The sequence below is a fragment of the Vicia villosa genome, linkage group LG7 (genome assembly GCF_029867415.1).
Source record: "Vicia villosa cultivar HV-30 ecotype Madison, WI linkage group LG7, Vvil1.0, whole genome shotgun sequence".
Lineage (NCBI taxonomy): Eukaryota > Viridiplantae > Streptophyta > Magnoliopsida > Fabales > Fabaceae > Vicia > Vicia villosa.
In genome coordinates this window covers 120,170,994-120,193,004 of record NC_081186.1, presented here as the reverse complement: position 1 = coordinate 120,193,004, position 22,011 = coordinate 120,170,994, and the positions used below count along the sequence as shown (strand labels likewise).

The window sequence follows — 22,011 nt, the reverse complement described above, 5'->3', positions numbered from 1 at the left end:
TTATCTTCATCAATCTTCCTTAGCAGAGTCTAGGATCCATGCTTTGGGTCATCCTCAGCATTGAGTCAGCCTTCATCTTGGGCTTTAAACAAGAAGTCTCCATTAGATAATCTTTCTGCCATTCATTTTCAACAAAATCCCTGGAAAGGGTTAGCCTCCAAAGTCAATTAAAATCAACCTCCATTTCAATAAATCCCTGGAAAGGGTTAGCTTCCACACATTCTTTCATTTTTAATATAAATCCCTGGAAAGGGTTAGCCTCCAAAGTCAATTAGTAAAAATGTCAAAAGAAATAAAGATTCATTTCTCTTAGGAGATAATTTCCCCAAAAGAGTCAAAACCCCTGGAAAGGGTCAGCCTCCAAAAAAACATGATAAAGTCAGTCTTTTAACAGACAAATTCACCAGCTGAGTCAAAATCCCTGGAAAGGGTTAGCTTCCAAAGGAAAACAGTCCTTTAATAAATAAAATCTCCTCAGTAGAGTCAAAACCAACAAAAACAGTTAGCCTCAACCTTGGGCTTCATACAAGGCACCCAAACAATAAAACTCCCCTGTCAAGAGTCAGCCTCAACCTTGGGCATTGTACAAGGCAGATAATAGAGTCTCCCCAGTGAGTTCTTCATCATTCAGTAGCCACAACCTTGGGCTTTGTACAAGGCAGATAAACCATACTTTCATGTGTCAAAGATTCCTAACACCTAGGATCTTTTCCCCTTAGAGTCATCCATACTCAATTCATTTATTTAAGAGTCTGCCACAACCTTGGGCTTTGTACAAGGCAGAAAATAATGTTTTCCCTAGCTAGAGTCAGCCACAACCTTGGGCTTTGTACAAGGCACATAAAATAGAGTCATTCATTCAATTATCCTCAACAGTTAGCCACAACCTTGGGCTTTGTACAAGGCACACAAATAGAGTATCCCTAAATAAGAGTCAGCCTCAATTCTGGGCTTTGTACAGAACACAAAAATACCCTGAAATTAATTCCCAGTGGAGTCATCTCCCAGAGTCAATAATATTAATTAATCAATCAAAAAGCCTCAAGCTTGGGCCTCATACAAGCCAGCTAAAGTCAAATCTTTTATACAGTAGATAGACATAGCTTATCTCTATAGAGAGATATTTTTACTACTCTACCACATTCAAACAAACAAACATTTCAATTTCAATTTCAATCAAAGTCTCCCATTTAGGACTCTGAAAGACATGCTCTGGCACATCCCCAGACTTGTACACTTTCCCTAATTTGGATGAGCATCTTTCTTTCATTTTAGAGGCACGATGGCTGTCATACTTGATCAACCAAGTAGACTCCCCTCTTGAATGAAATGAATCCAGTTATTCTGTCACTCCTTTAAATGTTTGTGGTAGAATAGTACAAATACCTCTCTGTAGAGATGATTTCATGTCTCTTTACTGTAAACAGAGATTTAATTCCAAGCTTCAACCTTGAGCTTCAAGCAAGGCACAAAAAAAACAATTAATTTCCCTAGTTAGTTCCCCGAACTACATTAAGCTCTGACTTCCACTAGGGATATGTAGGCATGAGGTTCACAAGGAATCTCAGCGAGCTAATAAAATACCAAAAATAGTCAGTCTGTCTATCTGTCTGTCTTTCTTTAATCAATTCAATTCTCTCTCCTAACACAAAGGAGAAACTTTCCCAATCATTAGCAGCAAACACAATCACAATGACACAGAGAAGGTTCCTGTAGAGTACTACAGATATGTAGGGTGTTTAAACACTTCCCTATGTATAACCGACCTCCCGGACTCCAGAATTTCTAGTCTAGGTGAAATCCCCACACTTAGCAAACTCCTAGGGTTTAGTTGAGATCTTTTTTCCCCTTTCCTACTCGTAGGACCAATAAGAAAGTTCGTGTGATATCGTAGGAAGAACTGAAACAAAATTCATCCCACCACGGGCGCATTCTCCTTCCAAATTTCGCGTGAAGGGTTTAGCGTGCCGTCCTCCCAAGTGAAACGGGGAGGTAAAGAAAACGACCACCACAAACTCGATTTTTTATTTTTTCAGAAAAACTTGATTTTTTTTTATTTTTCATATTTCTGAAAAACTCAATATTCCGTGTTTTCGAAAACTCATTTTTTTCGTTTTTCGAAAAAATCGATTTTTTTTTTATTTTTCTAAAAAACTCGCCTTTTGGTGGATGGATTGGATAGATTTTGTCTTAATGGAATCAATTGTCACTCACCCCTACTTTCAACACATTAATAAGATTAAGAGTAAGTTTAATTTAGTAAAAGTGTAATATCTTATGATAATATGCTTGTATTCTTTAATCTGTGTCCAAAAATCTTAAACGACTGTCATTTTAAAACAAAATAAGTAGATTGTAGGATTTTTTAGGGGTGTTCGCAGACCGGTTTGTTTCAGTTTTGAGAGAATCTGATACCCAAATCGATTAAAATTAAATGGATTGGTTTGAATTGAATTTGCAAATTTTTGCGATAAATCCCAAAATCGAACTGAATCGAGAAATATCGGGTTGGATTGATCTGATAGATAAAAAAAATAAAAATATTTGAAAAAAATAACTTACTTATTAAAATTAATTTTTTATAATAATATACAAAAATACATAACATTAACAGTATTAAAATAGCATAATTTGTCCACATACGACATTTTACTTTTTTTTTTGTTCTCGAAGTTGAATGTTTTGTAGTAATTTTCATGATAATTAATTATGGTTAGTTTTGGTTGGGCTTGTGGGTAGAACATTGAAAATCCGATGCCCGAACCAATTGTCATTGGATTTTATTGGTTTGGTTTGGTTTTTGCCCGAACTGAAAAAATGTCCACCTCAAACACTATATTTGATTCGGATTTATCCGAACCAGTGAACACCCATAATTTTTTGGCTAAATTACAGTTTTGGTCTCCCTATTTTAGTATTTTCACGATTTTAGTCCCCCTATTTTGTTTTTAAACACTTTTGGTCCCATATCCCCACTTTGGCTCCCAAAAACGCCTATGTGGCATTTTTTAAATTACGTGGCATTATTATTTCGTTAAGGTCAAATGCCAGGTCATTTATCAGCAAATAATAAAAAGTAAGTAATTTATGTTAATTTATTTTATTATTTTTTTAGTTAAAAACAAAACACACAGGTCTGAACCATTAGCCAAACGAAGAAGGGAAAATACGAAGGTTTCAGGGAAGAAGCATGACGAAAGGGAAAGCAACACTTGAGTTCTGAACCATTTCCAAATCGCGTCCAAATCGCATCCAACAAAAAAGCATCCTCCAGGTAATTTCGAGTTTGTGTGTTTAGTTTCCCCTAATTTTCTTTTGAAAACCCTAATTTTAACCGCAGACCTTCAATTGATTTCACATGCAGAAATGTCTTCTTCTAAGTCTAAGCCAGAGGAGAAGTTTTGTTTTAGGTATGTTGTCAACTGGAATTTTGTTGTTGTGAACTGAGATTTTGCTATTCATTCTTGTTTCTAATATTGTGATTATTTGCTGAGATTTTGCTATTCATTCATGTTTCTAATATTGTGATTATTTGCTGATTTGTTATATATATTAAGTAGATGAAATGAGATGTATTTGTTTGTTTGTTTGTTATAGGCCAGCTGAAAAAAGTGTAGTTAGGTTAAGGGTTAATCATGGGGGGTACTTTGTTCTGTATCCTTGCAAGATCTATGTTAATGGAAAGGTAGAAGAACTGAATTGGGAATTTGATGTGGATTATATGTGTTATATGGACTTTATGAAGGTTATAAACGAGTTGGGTTATGTAAAAATCAAGGGCATGTGGTATCATCACCCAAAATTATCATTTGAGTGTGGGCTAAGACCTCTTGACAGTGATGCAGATGTGTTGAAATTTGGGGAAGACATGAATGGCTACGATATTGGTAATATCTATGTTGAGCATGTAGTAGATGAACCCGAAGTTTTAACAGAAGAAGAAGTAAGAGAGTATGTTGAAGTACATATGGAAGAAGTAAATGTGGAAGAGAGGGAAAAAGTAAATGTGGAAGAGAGGGAAAAAGTAAATATGGAAGGGAGGGAAGAAGTAAATATGGAAGAGAGGGAAGAAATACATATGGAAGAGAGGGAAGAAATAAATGTGGAAGAGGGGGAAGAAATACATATGGAAGAGAGGGAAGAAATAAATGTGGAAGAGGGGGAAGAAGAAGTAAATGAGGATGAAAGTGAGGAAGATGAAGATTTTATGCAAGATGAGAAAGATGATTTGGGGGATAGTGAATTTGATGACTTAGTTGAGGATGATTGGGATTGGACACACGAAGTACCAAGCCACACATTTACACAAGAAAACAACGATGCAACCCAAGTCTCCTCAACCCAAGAACCAACCAAAGCATCTGATTTTCAAGAAGCCTATGATGTTGAATCAGATGAACTTGATACTCCACGAGGAAGTGAGGACGATGGTGATGAACCTACTTTTCCGAAGTTTAAAATGCCCGAAAGTGGTGATCATGTGAGATTTGAGCTTGGAATGTCATTTGCCTAAAAAAGTCTTATTAGAGAGGCAGTGAAGTCATTTGCAATGGAAAAGATAAAAAACCTACATATCACGAAAAACGATAGGAAACGAGTTATTGTTAGGTGTGATAAGGATTGTCCCTTTTACATGAGATTTAGTAAAAGGGTAGCGAACGAATACTGGCAGTTGGTGAGCATGACTGATGATCACACTTGTCATAGGACTGCTAAGAATAGGCAAGCTACAACAGAATGGCTAGCTAAGAAACTTATACCACTCTTAAGACATACACCTGAAATGAGGCCAAAGGGTTTGGTTGCAGAGTCACTTGAAAAGTGGGGTGTGAAGTTGTCGTCGGCACAAGCATATAGGGCCAAAACAAGAGCATTGGAACTAATACATGGTGCTGAGACTAAGTAATATGCATATTTGAGAAATTATGCCGAGGAGCTCAGAAGGTCTAATCCTAATACAACTGTGATAATCAAGTGTGGTATGTCTGATGTTGGACCTGTTTTTGAGAGGATATACATATGTCTGGAGGCCTGTAAAGCAGCATTCGTATATACCTGTAGGCCTTTGATTGGTTTTGATGCATGTCTTTTGAAGGGTGAGTACGGTGGTCAGCTAATGGCGGCAGTGGGAATGGATGGGAACAATCAGATTTATCCAATTGCTTATGCTGTGGTGGAAGCCGGGACAAGAGACTCATGGAAGTGGTTTATGGATCTTTTATTAGCAAATCTGAACAACATTTTTCCCAGGTCTTATGGTTTTATTTCAGACCAACAAAAGGTTGTTATCTTACTTTTTTCATTATTTATTTCCTTTTTGATTATGTTATACAATATTAACATTATTGTATTATGATAGGGCTTGGTACCGGCTATTGATGATTTGGGGCCGAATGTAGAATATAGGTTGTGTGTTAAGCACTTGTACGGAAACTGGAAGAAGAGGTACCCTGGCGCACGTATGAAAGAGTTACTATGGCAAGCAGCTAGGGCAACTGTAGTTCCAGATTGGGAAAGATCCATGAAAAAAATTTAACTTATTGATCCAGCTGCTTGTAAAGACATGAAGGACATTCCGGCTGCCATGTGGAGTAGGTCTGCATTTCGCACTTACAGTCACTGTGATTTGCAGGTAAATAACATGTGTGAGGCGTTCAACATGGCTATATTGGAGTATAGAGACAAACCCATCATCACTTTACTCGAAGGTATAAAGCATTACATTACAGCAAGGATAGTGAAGCAGAAAAATCTCATTACTCGATTCAGAGGCAATATTTGTCCTAGGATGGAACAAACTATTGAAAGATTAAAGAGGGAAGCTGGTGGTTGGACACCAACATGGCACGGAGATGATGCTTTCAATATCTTTAGTGTGACCAATGGTACGGACACTTACGAGGTGAACTTACAACTACATCACTGCGCTTGCCGTAAATGGGCTCTAAGCGACATTCCATGTGTTCACGCCATTGGTTGTATTTTACACAAAAAGGCTGACACATTTCCTTTTGTGTCACATTAATATAGGTATGAACTGCTTGTGCTGAACTGTTAGTTACTTAATTGTTGTTATACAATGCTGAACATAATTCTTACTTAATTGTGCTGAACTGTGATATACATAATTGTGCTGAACTGTTGATATACTTAATTCTTACTTAATTGTGTTGAACTGTGATATGCATAATTGTGCTGAACTATTGATATACTTAATTCTTACTTAATTGTGCTGAACTGTGATATACATAATTGTGCTGAACTGTTGATATACTTAATTCTTACTTAATTATGCTGAACTGTGATATATTGTGTTGAACTGTGATATACTGTGCTGAACATAATTCTTACTGAGTTGAAATACTGATATATTGAGTAGATAATTGTTGTTATACAATGCTGAACATAATTCTTACTGAGTTGATATACTTATATACTGAGTTGATATGCTGAACATAGTGATTATTACTGAACATAATTATTAATTGATTCTTACTGATTGTTAATTGAACATAGTGATTATTAATTGAACATAGTGATTGTTTGATATACTGATTCTTACTGAACATAATTATTAATTGATATACTGATTCTTACAGGAAAACAAGTTTCATGGCCACATACTCTTATATTGTTCTACCTTCGAATGGTCCAAGACTTTGGCCAACAACGGAAGGTGAACCAATTAATCCACCAGTCATGAGGAGAGCTCCAGGACGACCCAAAAAGAAAAGAAACAAGTCTAATGATGAGCCCACTTCAAGCAATGTGTTACCTAGAATCCTGACAACTGTCAAGTGTAAAAGCTGTGGGAATTTTAGGCACAATTCAAGGACATGCAAGGGAAAGACAGCGGCGGATCGACAGTTGCCCAAAGGAAGTAATAAGACAAAGAAGCAGAAGAAAGCATCAACCTTAGGAAATACCAAAACAAAGAAGCAAAAGAAGCCATCAACCGATGAAGAGCCTACTGTTTTGACACAAGGATCGCAGGCGCCTCTAACACAAGAAACAACTAGATAGGAAATCCTTTTGGCCACGTAATTTAAAAGTGCCACATAGGCGTTTTTGGTAGCCAAAGTGGGGATGGGAGACCAAAAGTGTTTACAAACAAAGCAGGGGGACTAAAATCGTGAAAACACTGAAATAGGGGGACCAAAACTGTAATTTAACCTATTTTTTTTATCGATAAAAATAAAAAGTTTTAAAACTATTTTTCATTATAGTGCTCCTTGGATTTGATTCCACAATTGACCACTGTCCTCACTCACCAATCATTGGCACACGAGTCACTCTTTAATTAGCGGACTCCAAACATCATTCTATTCCACTTTACCCTCCCAACCCAAGTCCAACCACACCGTCAACCGGTTCAACCCGTCCCACTCACACCCAATCCTCTCTCAAACCATCCCTCCCCTCCACCGGTCCACCCGGTTCCCAGTCACCCACTCCAAGACTTCATTTCAACTTCATTTCACCTCCATTTCCACACACATTTCACTCCCATTTCTTCTCCAATAAATTCCCCCGAAATTCTCTCCCATTTCCATTTCAATTTCTGAAACAAACGTTACATTCTCATGTTTCCACGCTATCATCGATGGAGATTGAAGCCAAACTCTTCGATCTTTCAGATCTCATTCTGATTCCATTCAAAGCTATTTCACTTTCCGAAGATACTCTTCGCCTTCTCCACCGGTAACCGCTGAGAAACTCACGCTTTCCGAAATTTCAGTTTCGTGTTTTTTTTTTGAATTCGCTTGATCATTGCTAGAATCACTTTTACTTAATCTGAAATCTTCTACTTTTTGCTCGTTGAAATCAAAGTTATATTTAGGGTTAATTGTTTTTTTCTACCATATTTGGTTACATTATTTTTTGTAGTGAAGTTCAAAATATATATATATATATATATATATATATATATATATATATATATATATATATATATATATATATATATATATATATATATATATATATATATATATATATATATATATATATATATATATATATATATATATATATATATATATATATATATATATATATATATATATATATATATATATATATATATATATATATATATATATATATATATATATATATAATTTCTACTTAAAGTTGAAGCTAGAATTTGCAGCTTTTGATTTGAAATGTGTTTTTTTACGTTGAAATTTAATTATAATTGATTGTTTAACTCAATTTTGCATAAAGTTTTTCAAACATAAATTGATTTACATTTAACTATTTTTAACCAGAATCAATTTTACATAGTCAATTCACTTAAAATCAATTTTTTTTCATTAAAAAATCAAACATATGCTAAGTGTATGTTTTGTTAAACTTTTGGAAGAATCATTAGAAGCAGTTTTAGAGGTTTATAATTGATTTTATAATGATTTTGATGTGTTTGGTTTTTCTAAACTAGAATTGATTCTTTTTAAAGCTAGAATTTGTAGCTTTTGAGTTTAAACATACATAAATTTATCCAAACATAAATCATTTTGCACTCATGTTAGGTAGAATTAATTTTACATAATCATTTCTTTTGACCGCAGCATAATTGATTGTAAAATGAACTTTTTTAAGGCTTAAATGAAGAGGTTCCTAATTTTTTGAATGATGTTTTGTGTGCAGTTAACTGAAGCACGTGTGGTGGCCTGGAGAAATCAAAATCTAGGTAATCAATTTCTGTGCTTTGTCAGCTGTAGAAGTTTCAATTTTCAACTAAAGAAGAGGATATGAAAACATTAACTGTTAATACTGAGGATTCCTTTTCAAGTTTACTGGAATTTGCTTCTAACAACGATATAGAAGGATTTAAGCAGCTTTTAGATAAAGAAGGAGCTTCTTCGATCAATGAGGTAGGGATTTGGTATGGTCGGCAAAATGGGTCTAATAAGATTGTTATGGATTATAAAACTCCTTTGATGGTTGCTGCTACTTATGGTAGTATTGATGTTATGAAGCTTATATTGTCGTATCCTGAAGCTGATGTGGATTTTGCTTGTGGGGTGAATAAAAGCACTGCTCTTCACTGTGCTGCTTCTGGTGGGTCTGTTAATGTGGTTGAAGCTGTTAGGGTTCTCGTATCGGCTGGTGCCGATGTTAGTTGCGTTGATGCCAATGGAAATCTTCCTGTTGATGTTTTTGTTGTTCCTCCGATGATGGAAAGCGTGAAAGCGGTTCTCGAGGAACTTCTTTTGGATAATGGTTCTGAAAATGGCTCTGTTGGTGAGTTCTCTGGTCCGGTGTCTGTTGATGGTTCAAGTCTCGGTTCGCTTGAAAATGGGATGCCGTTGCCAATGCCATACTCTCCTTCAGTGTCACCACCTTCTCCTGTGGCGGATTTGAAGTTTACTGAGAAGAAAGAGTATCTGGTTGATCCATCAATTCCTGATATAAAAGACAGCATATATGCAAGCGATGAATTTCGGATGTTTTCTTTCAAGGTTCGTCCTTGTTCTCGTGCATACTCTCATGATTGGACTGAGTGTCCGTTTGTTCATCCGGGAGAGAATGCTCGGAGGAGAGATCCCAGGAAGTTTCATTACAGCTGTGTGCCTTGCCCTGAATTTAGGAAAGGGACTTGTAGGCGTGGAGATATGTGTGAATATGCTCATGGAGTATTCGAGTGCTGGCTACACCCAGCTCAGTATCGAACCCGTCTCTGTAAAGATGGTACTAGTTGTAATAGAAGGGTGTGTTTTTTTGCACACATTGCAGAGGAATTGAGGCCATTGTATCCGTCAACTGGATCTGCGGTTGCTTCACCGCGTTCTTCTGGATCTGCTCTTAATGTGATGGACATGGCTGCTGCAATGAGCCTTTTGCCTGGTTCACCTTCATCAGTCTCTTCCATGTCTCCTCATTTTGCCCAGCCAATGTCCCCTTCTGGGAATGGCATCTCATGGGCACCGCAAAATGTTCCAGCTCTTCATTTACCAGGAAACATTCTGCAATCTAGTCGATTGAGATCTTCTTTTAGTGCTCGCGACATTCCACCTGAAGACTTCAGTGTGCTTAGCGAATTTGATCGCCAGCAGCACCTTATGAATGACTTGAGCTGTTTCTCACAACCCCATCCCGGCTCTTGTCGGTCTAAAGCACTAACGCCGTCAAATCTTGAAGAGCTCTTTTCTGCTGAGACTTTGTCATCTCCCCGGTATTCTGACGCATCAATGCCTTCTGTTTTTTCCCCCTCACATAAATCAGCTGCTATGAATCAGTTTAAACAGCTTCAAAATATGTTATCGCCTATAAATACTAACATGCTATCTCCTAAAAATGTTGAGCATCCTCTGTTACAGGCTTCATTTGGCGTCCCTTCTTCAGGTAGGATGTCACCTAGAAAGGTTGAACCAATCTCCCCAATGAGCCCTCGAATGTCTGCATTTGCTCATCGCGAGAAACAACAGCTGCGGAGTAATAGTTCTAGAGATCTTGGTCCAATAAGCGTTGAACCAATGTCCCCAATGAGCCCTCGAATGTCTGCATATGTTCATCATGAGAAACAACAGCAACAGCTGCGGAGTATTAGTTCTAGGGACCTTGGTTCCAACATTCCTGCCTTAGTTACTGGATCCCCTACATGGTCTAAGTGGGGATCTCCTAATGGGTTGGCTGATTGGTCGGTAAAGGGAGAAGGAATAAGTTGTCAAATGCGCAGCGCATCCTCATTTGAACATAAAATCAACGCGGAGCAAGAGCCTGATCTATCATGGGTCCAATCACTAGTGAAGGATTCATCACCCGAGATGATTAAAGAGAAGGTTGTGTTCTCCGGCCCTATTGCATCCGGTGATGAGTTGAATTCCAATTCACAAATTGAATCTATTGATCATTCTGTTCTAGGAGCTTGGCTTGAGCAAAAGAAACTGGATCAGCTCGTAGTCTAAGAAGCAGTTGTTTCTTTTCTGCGCAGTGTGTTCCACCGTGATTCCCGACACATGGTTAAATTAACACTTTACATCTTATTGAGATAGGTATTTGATTTCTTAAGGTACATATTCTTTTGGTTCTAAGAAAAGAATAACCAATAATTCATTCAATATTTTGCGAGAGAGCTTAAAAAGAGATGAAGAACAATCTCTTTGGGCTGATATTCAATACAGCGAGCAAAAATCCTGTGGAGGTCGTGTATTTTTCTTCCAAACCGCCCCGTGTTCAGGATTCTTTCCTTTTCCATTGAAGAAAGCTAGATGATTTACAAAGCAACAAAACCAATAGCTTATTTGATATTAATTTCATCTTTCTGAAGGAATAATTGCAGGTAGTCTGCACTGTGCAATATTTACTGCAGATCACTATGAAATAGTGAAGTTCATTATGTTCATTCTGTGTAATAATTTGGATTGTACCTGTTATCATTTCATTTTGGAATTAAATTGTTATGTGCTTTATATATTGGCTTATGTTTTTTATACTTTTATTTTTTCATATTTATAAATGATACTTGATCACTGAAATTTAAACCCTAAAGACATCAAATCCTTATCTTGCTTATATTAAAATATTGGTATAAAAAGTAGATCTAACAAATTAGGTAAACTGTCCAAAAGGGCTTGAGCAAAGCAACCAAAGAAAGATAATTTCACAACGGTGCTAATAGTTTTTGTGTTGGGATCAAGTTTATATAAAGCTTTGCTACGCCTTTAATTGGGTTCTCAGAAGTAGACAGCTTTGTCATGTCTTCAAACGGGTTCTCATAAATAGACGGTGAGATTGGTTTCATTGGATTAATCAATTGTAAGGTTAGATATCAGAATTATTGGATTAGTCGGTCGCAAGGGCAAATGCCAGACTTAAGGAAACATAAACGGTTCAAAATCAAAGACACAATACTATGAAATCATTTCTATAATGACTTCCAATCTTCATGACTGAAAAACCATATGAATTCTTTCTGTTTCCAAATTAGTTGAATGACAAACATGCCAGCACCAAAGCACAAATGAAATGTCATTGTGGAAGGTGACATGGATCATTCAGAAAAGCTACATGCCAAAGGTTGAGCAATCAATCATGTGACAACTCCACTAAGGGAAGCATTAGTTTAATGCTAGTGGAGTGTGAAACCAATTTGGTTAGGCAAAAAGAGCTATTGTTGGTTGGTATGGTCCTATTCAATTTCTCCTGAAAAAGACGTTTTGGACACTTCTTTCTTATCTTAGACAAAATTGTACATTGATTGGAAGGCACTTAATGGCATTTTCATAAGAAAAGCTTCAACTTATTGGTAAATCTAGTGGTATTGCTATGTATGATGCTTTTTATAAGCAGACAAATAAGCACGATGACAAGATGATAGCTTTCATATCAAAGATGGATATCTAAATATAGATTTATGGATTTGATTTCTCTAATAAATGTGTTAAATGCAAGGGTTAGATACTGAATTGCTTTTTACTATTTTTTTTTTTTTTAAGTTTTATATTAGGGAACTTTTGCATCTTTCAAAGTATTTATATAATGGAGTTAGTCTCTTTAAAGTATGGATGGCAATGGGCAGGGTACTATAGTACCCGTCCTCATACCTGCAGTTTAAAAAAATCTCCGTCCCCGAGCCCAAACCCGCGTGGGTATCAATATTCATGCCCGTACCCGTACCCTGTGGGTACCTCAATGCCCATACCCGTACCCGTTTACCCGTATTTATAGTAAAATTAAATCGTTTAATTACAAAATATCATATAATTTAAGTCTTTTTAACAATATTAAAAATATTATGTATGTTATTGTTGAGTTAAGAAACAAATAAACACTTTTATTAAAATGTGTAATGATTTAATAGCGATAAATTTTAAAAAAAAATTTAAAATCATGCATTTTTATATAATAATATAAATGACATTATAGAAATATGTAGTGTGGGTATGGGGCGGGTTGGGTAGTAAGGTACCCGTGCCCGCACCCATACCCGCATATTTTAATGGGTAATTACCCGTGCCCGTGCCCATACCCATTTTTATGGGTATTTACCCTACCCGATATGAGGTTTTTTGTGGGTATCCACTGGGGATGGGCCAAATTGCCATCCCTACTTTAAAGGTATAAATGTTATTGCAAATGATGAGAGTGGTAGTAATAATTCTCACTACGTACCGACTGGGCTTAATACTAATTTTTTTGGGTATGGTTTTAGTGTTTGGAATACTAGACTTTGTCATGGAAATAAACAAATAATCTAAAACCTGAATAATGTATGATGAATTTTAAAATTAACAGTTAATGGTAGAGAAATATGTGATTTTTTTAGTCAAATTAAAATAACAAAACACAAACATATGTCGTCAGCAATTATGATGAATAGGAAAATTAAACTTATTTTTTTTATGATATTTGATTTTAGGCTAAATTACAGTTTTGGTCCCCCTGTTTTAGGTTTTTCACGATTTTAGTCCCCTTATTTTCTTTTTAAACAGTTTTGGTCCCCCATCCCAATTTTGTCCATGAACAGTGCATGAACAGTACATGTCCGTACATGAACAGTGCATGAACAGTTGCATCAAAATTGGGATGGAGGACCAAAACTGTTTAAAAAGAAAATAGGAGGACCAAAATCGTGGAAAACCCAAAACAGAGGGACCAAAACTGTAATTTAGCCTTGATTTTATTGACAAAAACAAAAAATTAATTATATAATGAATTTGCCGAATCATAAACGATCAAAAAATAAATAAGCTCTCATTACTAATAAAAATAGAAAAAAGGCAAATCAACTCCGCTCGAAAGTGCTATGAATATGGCAAAGGACCCGACAACATCTTCAAGACCCTTTTGGATATAAGCAATAATCCACACGACTCTTCTTGCGCTTACTAAAGACTCAAACTAGAGCACAAAGCAGAAATAGACTGGGATCTCCTAGCACCAACTAAGGACTTCGATTAGAGACAATGCAATAAATCACCGGACTCTCCTTCTACTTATCTCAGACTTTAATTGGAGCAAAATGTAGGAACTCACCGAACTTTACTGACACCAACTAAAGACTTCAACAGGAGTACAATGCAAGAATCTCGCCCTCCTTGCGCTTATTTAAGACACCATTTGGAGCATAATACAGAAATCCACCGGCCCCTGCTTGCACAAGCTAAAGACTTCAATTCGAACACAATGCAGAAATCCATCAGGCTCTCCTCGTATCAACTAAAGACTCAAGTTAGAGCATAATGTAGGAGCCCATTGGGTTCTCTTTGCACCAACTAAAGTGTCACCTCGCACCAACTAAAGACTCCTACGAAAGCACAATGCAAGAATCCATTGGACCATCCTTGCGCTTACGGGCACTCCTACAGAAGTAACATGCTGGAAAACTTAGGTCTACTTTTAATTGAGGGACTTAATAGTACGATGGGGAACACACTTTAAAGAATAGGTCGAGCTTTGGGCAAATTTGGGCGAAGACGAAATCTACCATAAAATAACAGGAACCCACTATTATGTTCTGTTATATCAATAAACATACAACTAGCCTAACTTTAACCCTCTAAACATGATTCATGGTAAGACCATAGAGAATAACACATAAATAATATCAGACTCAGAGCGACCTCAAACAAAGTCGAACGAGTGTAATACCGGGGCTTACTACTCAAAGAACTTCGTCCCTAGCACATGTGTATATTTTAGACCTATGATAAAGAAATATACTTATTAGTAAGGCAAAAAAAAACTATAAAAAAGCCGAGCTCTATGAAGTTTCTGATAAGGTCGGAAGTGCTCACCTTAAAATAACAAAGACGAACTACCATAGTTAGAAGACCATCTCGCCCCTCAAGAAGCCTCATATGTCCAACCTGCCTTTCTCTAAAAGCACTTTAGCCCACGCGTCTCATTCATGAGGGACATTGTACATTTCAGTCTCTCCTCTAAAGTATCTTGTCACTACGTGTCTCATGCTTCAGGGACTATGTACATTCCAATAAATTGGGTTGGATCCTGACTCAAAGTTGATAAAGTTCTCCCCAATTCTCAATCTATCGAGAAGCATATAATCGGGCTAAGACAATTGCCGTCCAAAAAGACCAGGCCAACCTAAAACCAACACAAGGGGAATATTCGAATTAGGAGCGTAAGTTAATCTTATTCCCACGGGTTTACCCGGAAATAAGAGACCTCTACAACACTCTGGAAAAGACAAACCAACGAAGGGACATGCTATAAGCAACTTACGCCAAGATAGAGAGAACTTGCCATAAGATATCAGGGGTGACCGTCATTGCACTAACACAATCCTTCCTATTAAAGTCGACTCGATTAAGTTAGGATCGACCCCGATAGACGAAAAACAAACCTTAAAAGACAGTGTATAATCCAGTCTCTCCCACAAAAGCATCTCACTCATACATGCCTCATTCTTGAGGGATTGTGTACATTTTGATATATCACCTAAAAAATCAGGATCAAACTCGAACTCGAACGTTATAGGACTCGCCCCACTCTGTTCCATTCACATGAAAAGACTAGGTTGAATCATTCTTAATGGGCTAGGTCGAGAAAGCCAACCTTGAACCAAATACAACTCACTCCTAATGATTATTCGTCATATGTGTAGACATAATGCTTTAAAACGAGAACAAGGGGCTTTGACTCCCATTATTACTTTCAGCCAGACAAGAGAACATCTACCATAATAACAATTAACTCAGTATAAATTACTGAGGGCAGACCGTATAAAAACCAACAATCGCCAAGGATATATACACACTTTTCATACGACCATATTCAGACAAATATTTACAACTCTCACTGCGCTGGTGGAGTTATCAATCAATCTATCCTATGTGCACAATTTTTTTTTTTTTTTAAATTGAATTTTATTAAGGTGAATTTGACGGTTACATTTTTTAAAATTTTTTTGGCATGATTAAAACATAATTTATTTTCTAAGATTGTTTCCCACCCTGCCATAATAACTGCAAGAGATTCTATGGCTGAAGAAACCATATAATGAAGCTATATGTTGACTGAAACAAAGGTTTTAAAGTATTCACTAGATTGGAGATAAATCATTACCGATTGAAAATTTCAAACATTCAGTTGAAATATGTAAATGCAAGTAACACTAAGGTACAATTTTAGCAATGTTCCTTTTTGAACACACATTCCTATATTTGTTAGAGTCATTCAATCCATTCATCCAAATTAATGAGTTTCTGCAACAGCATAGTATTGTTATGCAGTATGGATTTATTATACATAACTTAAAATTTTTCTACCAATGAGAGCATGTTTTTGTTATATAATATGGATTTCTTAAGCATATAAAAAATCTCTTTTGTAATAACTAAGATTTAGTTCAATTGACAGAAAAGTACTAGTTTTAAAGCATTAGTTAAGGCATCAATAGTTATATAGAAAATGAGTAGAGATATATTCTGGTCCAATTACATTAGGATAACTACACTAACACAATAAAATACAACCAAAATCTACATAATATCTTAGGATACAACAAACAGGTAAGTAAGAGGTAAGACTATCACACGAGTAAGACTAGAATTGATAATGTGAGTGCGATTATCGACCTCTGAGATAGCTCCAAGGTCCCGTTCCGGTTCCCATTCTACATATACATTTACAACACATCCAAGTTATTTTAAAATATAAAATTTATAAATCCTAAATCCTAAACCCTAAACATAAAATAAAAAATATCAATTACGAAAAGAAAAGTTTACCTCCATACACCGGCCAACATGCGAAGAGTCATATAGATGGCTAACGCAATCCATATCCCAATGAAATGCTTGCTTCTATACAGAAGAAACTCTACACCAACACTCACCAATGACACTGTAACCTGAACATAGTTACCACGCAAAAACTAATAAATTTGACACTTATTGATCTTCAAAGAAAAAAAGAAAGTTATGCAAAGTGAGTTAATTACCAAGGAATATGAAGCATATGCAAAATCAGAAGCTCCATAGTTTACACCATCAAAGACAAATGCTAATGTATTGATAGGTTGAGTAGCAGCTACAATCTGGTAAGTAGTTTTATGAAATTAGATATAATATATATAGTCGCGTATAAAAGGAGTATAAGGATACTCTAATCCAAGAAATGTACCGGTGCGCCTATTCGGATAAAGTGTATAACTTGAAGGTTTTTGGAAAAGATTCCAGCTCCAAAGTATAGGCCAACACCAACAATAAGAGAGAGTCCTACTCCTAACAGAAAACCGAATTGTAGAGTCCTTGTTGCGGCTGCTGTTGTCTTGATATAGTCTTTTTCAGCAAAGGAACCAGCTAGGATTGCCTATGAACAAAACATTATCATATAACATTCGCACAGACGGACACCAGACACGATACTAATACGGACACCAGACACGATACTAATATGGACACACAGACATTATCGTAATTGAACGTAGTCACATGAGTCTGTTTCATGTTGATGTCGGATACTGACGCGTGTCAGACACCAAACATGTCTTCTATCAAAAAGTGTCGGTGCTATGTAGTTTTACCTGTACGGCTATAGCCAAACCATCTGCAAAAAGGGAGGATGCCAACCAAACTTGTAGGCAAGGTTGAAAGGCAGCCATGGGAATTGAGCCTAACCTTGCAGCCAAGGATGCTGCTAATGTCACACAGAATGTCACTGCTATCACCTTTGTCATCAACAAACCTCCTGTGATTACATTCAAAATTTACTGTCAAAATCGTTCACAAAATTCCACTCATTTTCGTAATAAATTGCCACAATTTTTTCACATGTTCTCTACACTCAATATAATTATATTCGAGACGTTTCAGACACCAAATGTGAAGATTATATAAAAAAGAAGCAGTTTACCATTTCTAAGAAACCTGAAAATCTGAAGATCTTTTAATCTTGGAGGTAGGAGATACACCTTTTTCATTAATATGAAGAAGAGAGTGAATGCCATCATGTACCTATGATAAAGATCACAATCATAACACAATGTTAATATTCCTTATTATTATTAGGATATATATATAACAATTTTAATAATTAAGACTTACTGAGAGATAACATGTGAAATGGCTGCTCCTTTTAATCCCATTTTCAGTTTAAAAATAAGTAATGGCGCCAATAACACATTCAACGAATATCCAGCAACTATATAAAATCAAATAAATAAAAAATGAGTCAACGGAAAAACGATGATAATTGTGCCGGGACATACGACTGCATGAGCACGAATTCAAGCCGATGGTAAATAATGATATATACCTATGACATATAAAGGAGTTGTTGTGTCCTTAAATCCTCGAAAAACTCCTTGCATTGCCAAAGAGAGAAGAACAGCAGGAGCACCAATTGATCTATATGTTAAATACTTCACTGCTGGTTTTAGCATTGGAGAACCCTACACATTAAGTAGAGATTAATGATCTAAGTAGCGCAGACATAGACACAAACACCAGACATGACACCGACACAGACATGTTGACACCGATAATAATTTGAAAAAATAAATAAATTAAACATAATTATAACTATCTGTGTCGTGTCTGATGACACGCTTTTTTTTAGAAGTGTCGATGCTACAGTCTAAACTAAACTTACATGTTTGACGCCCATGAGGCTTAATAGAGGCTTAGCTGCAAATATAAGGATTGAAGCTTGAATGAGGCCAAGAATCGAACCAAAAAGAAGTGCTGTTGAGGCCGAAGCAATGTGTCTCTTGTTCTTCTTCTTCTTCACAACTATCTCATTGTTCATCTTAACATCATATTTTTTCTCATCTTCATGAGCACAACTTTTAACCACAGTACCATTTGTTTCATTCTGTGACTCTTTTGGAGTGTTAACATTATTATTCTCTTTGTTGGATGTTCCTTTCTCTATGTCGTGAAGAACATGATCATGAGGCTTTGCTGGTTCAGTTAGGTTTGTGTTGTGATCATTTTGAGCTGCTTTAATATTCATTCTTTTGATAGTGTCTTCCTCGGCTACAAAGGATGTTGTAATGCTAACAAGAGGAAATATGGTAATCTTTGAAGCTTGATTGAACAAAGCAATTGAAACTCCTGCAGCAGCAAGTTCCACGGCTCCTAAACAAATCAACTTAATAAAGTGAGTATTATGTTTTTTGTCCACAAATTCTATAAAAATCTAAAAATATTAATGTCCCAAAGTTTTCTCTCATACAAATACACACAAAATTTCAGAAAAATAAAATCTCAATACACTATTTTTTTTTTTTTATAAATTATTAAATTTTGATCCTTATAAAAAAATATATATTTTGCTCTCTACAAAATTATTATGCACGTAATTTTAATTTTATTGTTAAATTAATATGTATTTTTAAATGATTATTTTGTAAAAATATATAAAATGTTATAAAAACTTCCTTAAAAAAAAACTCAAAATTTGATTTCTAAAATTTTTATTACTTTTATCATTATATTTTGAAATTTAAAAATTCATATTTAATTCTTCTTATTTTAAAAAAATTCTAAAATTTAGTAAATAAATATTTTACAGTATTCTAAATATGTATGAAGAAATTTATTCAAAAATTTAAAATATAAAAATAATAAAATAATTTTTAAATTTTAAATTTTTAGAAAATAGGCGGGACTAAAACTGCATGTATAAAAATTTTGTAGGATCAAAATATGTCTTTTTTTAATAGAAACTAAAAATAAAATTTGAAAAATTTATAAAGACCAAAAATATATTTCACACTTTCAGATTCAAATCCGTAATTCTCCACTTTTTAGTGGTGGTGGAAAAATGAGGATGGTCTTCACGTTTAATTAGACATGACGGGCAGACAGAAATGCATTTAAACATTACCAGTTCCGTCTTTGTTTCTCTATAATATACCCACCTCCACCCCTGCCATCGTCTTCAAATCAAGTCGGGGTAACAATCGACCACCCATACCGCGCCCAAAGAAAACACGTTTCTCCTTCATGCCTTTACCCCATCCGCATAAATTATCATTTTTTATGGGACAGGTCAAATTTTTCTCTTTTCTAATCTACTTTACACGCGTATGCTCGGTTTCTAGCGGGCGTCGGCTTAAACGAAACCAGCATAGTAGTAATTTGTCACTTTTAAATTTTATGACTGACAAAATAGACATGACATGTCTTTTTCTACGGATCTAGCCAAAGTTTCTGCCTCTCTTTGTCATCCTAATTTCTTAGCAATTAGATTTTGTCCTTAAACTTTTTAAAACAAAAAATATTAACAGCCAAAGGAAATCAAAAACAACATGGAAAAGAAACATGTTTCAAATTAGTTGTTAGAAATAAAGGAAATAGTGATGACAACGGATCGGGTCGGTGTGGGTTTCGCACTACCCAAATCCGCACCTAAAATCGGCATCTGAACCTGAATCTAAAAGTTGTTCGGGTGACAAAATAACACCCACGCCCACACTTATTAGGTTTGGGTTTTTTCACCCAAACCCAAAACAACAACAAAATATATTTTTCCTACAATTTTCTTACAACTTCTCACAATATATATATATATATATATATATATATATATATATATATATATATATATATATATATATATATATATATATATATATATATATAAACGAGTGTGATTTCGGGTTTCATGTGCAGGTTTTACACTCTCCAAACCCGCACCCGAACCCAAACCCAGTCAACTTAAATTTTCATCCATTGACTCGAGTTCAGATTTGGGTGGGTCTCACAAATTTGAGCGTGCTTAGATCTCTAAAAGGAAATAAAATAACTCAAGGTAGGCAATAAAGATAAACTGAGGCCAAATTAGTTAAATTTTGTTAGTTTTTTTTGAATGATTTTAAGTACTAGTCATAATTTGTAGATGTCACATATCTTAGATTGCTATTATTACATCCAAACCATTCAACTTTTAAATAATAAATAAAAGGTTAACAACATTGTGTTTGTGCACATGTATTGTGCATCATAAAAATCACATGTTGCTGACACCAAACATTGCTTGTGGTAACCATGGTCTTAATTAGTCATCATTGTCAGAAAACAACACAAAAAATGTGATCTTTTCCCACATTTTAGGCAAAAGTTTTTCATTCTTATGAAGAAACAATAACTCTCATCTACTTGAATAAGCAACTACAGCTAGCATACTCTAAAAAAAACCCGTTGGTTAAATGTTTTAGTACCAATTATTTTTTCCCACAGATATAGATTTATATTGTTGCCTAAACTGATTTTATTTTTGTAACATAAACTCGAATCTGCGACACTCCACTTATTATTAACGTTCAAGAAATAATATTCTAGTCTAAACTTAAATAACTATGAAATTATTATGAAAAGGAATTAAGAGGAAAAAAAAAACCTAAATGGCCTATGTATGCAGTGTCAATGAGTGAAGCAATAGGATCAGCAGCAACAGCCAATGCAGAGGGTAATGCAATCCCCAATATCTCCCTTGAAAGTGCATCCAACTTGAAAATAAGTCTACAAACATACAAGATGCAAAAATATTAGTAGTAGCTGATAAACTTCGATCCATTTGAACTCTGAACCAACAACTTAAATTCATCCGACTCAATCAGTTGTGTTATCTCATCCCCGAAAAATACCTTGCATCATGGAAGAAAACTAAGAAAGGAAAATTCCACTTCTTGTTGAGTTCATTAGCACTTCCATTCTCATTCATTATGTAATGTATCCTAAAGTAATATCAAGAGATGAATGTGTTTCTTAAAGTATAGAGAATAAGGAGAGGGGAATAAAATAAGGCCAATCTTTTAGATGACAGTTTTAATTGCTTTCAAATCAAAATAAAAATTGACAAATAGGCTAAGAAAGTTAACAATGTGGCTGTGAAAGGTCACACGCCAAGTAATCTATTTATAGGAATATATCATAGAGGTTTCCAACAGCCAAAACTCTTTTTTTTTTGTTGCTCAATGGGATATTTTTTAAATGAAAATTTGTATTTTTAAAACATAGGAAATTGAACTATTTAATTTTTAAAAAACGAAAATGTTACTAAAGCATAACTCTAAGACACTTTTTAGAGAACTCA

General features: G+C 35.3%; 2 protein-coding genes across 2 annotated transcripts; one reads left to right on the top strand and one right to left on the bottom strand.

Annotated features, from left to right (window-relative positions):
• Positions 1-7,403: 7,403 nt before the first annotated feature.
• On the top strand, positions 7,404-11,414 carry LOC131616734 (zinc finger CCCH domain-containing protein 30-like). The gene is made up of 2 exons (XM_058888159.1): positions 7,404-7,701; positions 8,650-11,414. The coding sequence occupies exon 2, from the start codon at positions 8,754-8,756 to the stop codon at positions 10,908-10,910; it is 2,157 nt and encodes a 718-aa protein (XP_058744142.1). The 5' UTR covers positions 7,404-7,701; positions 8,650-8,753; the 3' UTR covers positions 10,911-11,414.
• A 4,933-nt stretch (positions 11,415-16,347) lies between these two features.
• LOC131618439 (protein DETOXIFICATION 43-like) lies at positions 16,348-21,783 on the bottom strand. Its single transcript, XM_058889656.1, has 11 exons — positions 21,563-21,783; positions 21,316-21,437; positions 18,562-19,049; positions 18,226-18,361; positions 18,015-18,111; positions 17,824-17,924; positions 17,495-17,658; positions 17,092-17,280; positions 16,910-17,005; positions 16,698-16,819; positions 16,348-16,582 (listed from the first exon to the last, which is right to left on the bottom strand). The coding sequence occupies exons 1-11, from the start codon at positions 21,637-21,639 to the stop codon at positions 16,537-16,539; spliced, it is 1,638 nt and encodes a 545-aa protein (XP_058745639.1). The 5' UTR covers positions 21,640-21,783; the 3' UTR covers positions 16,348-16,536.
• Positions 21,784-22,011: the final 228 nt, after the last annotated feature.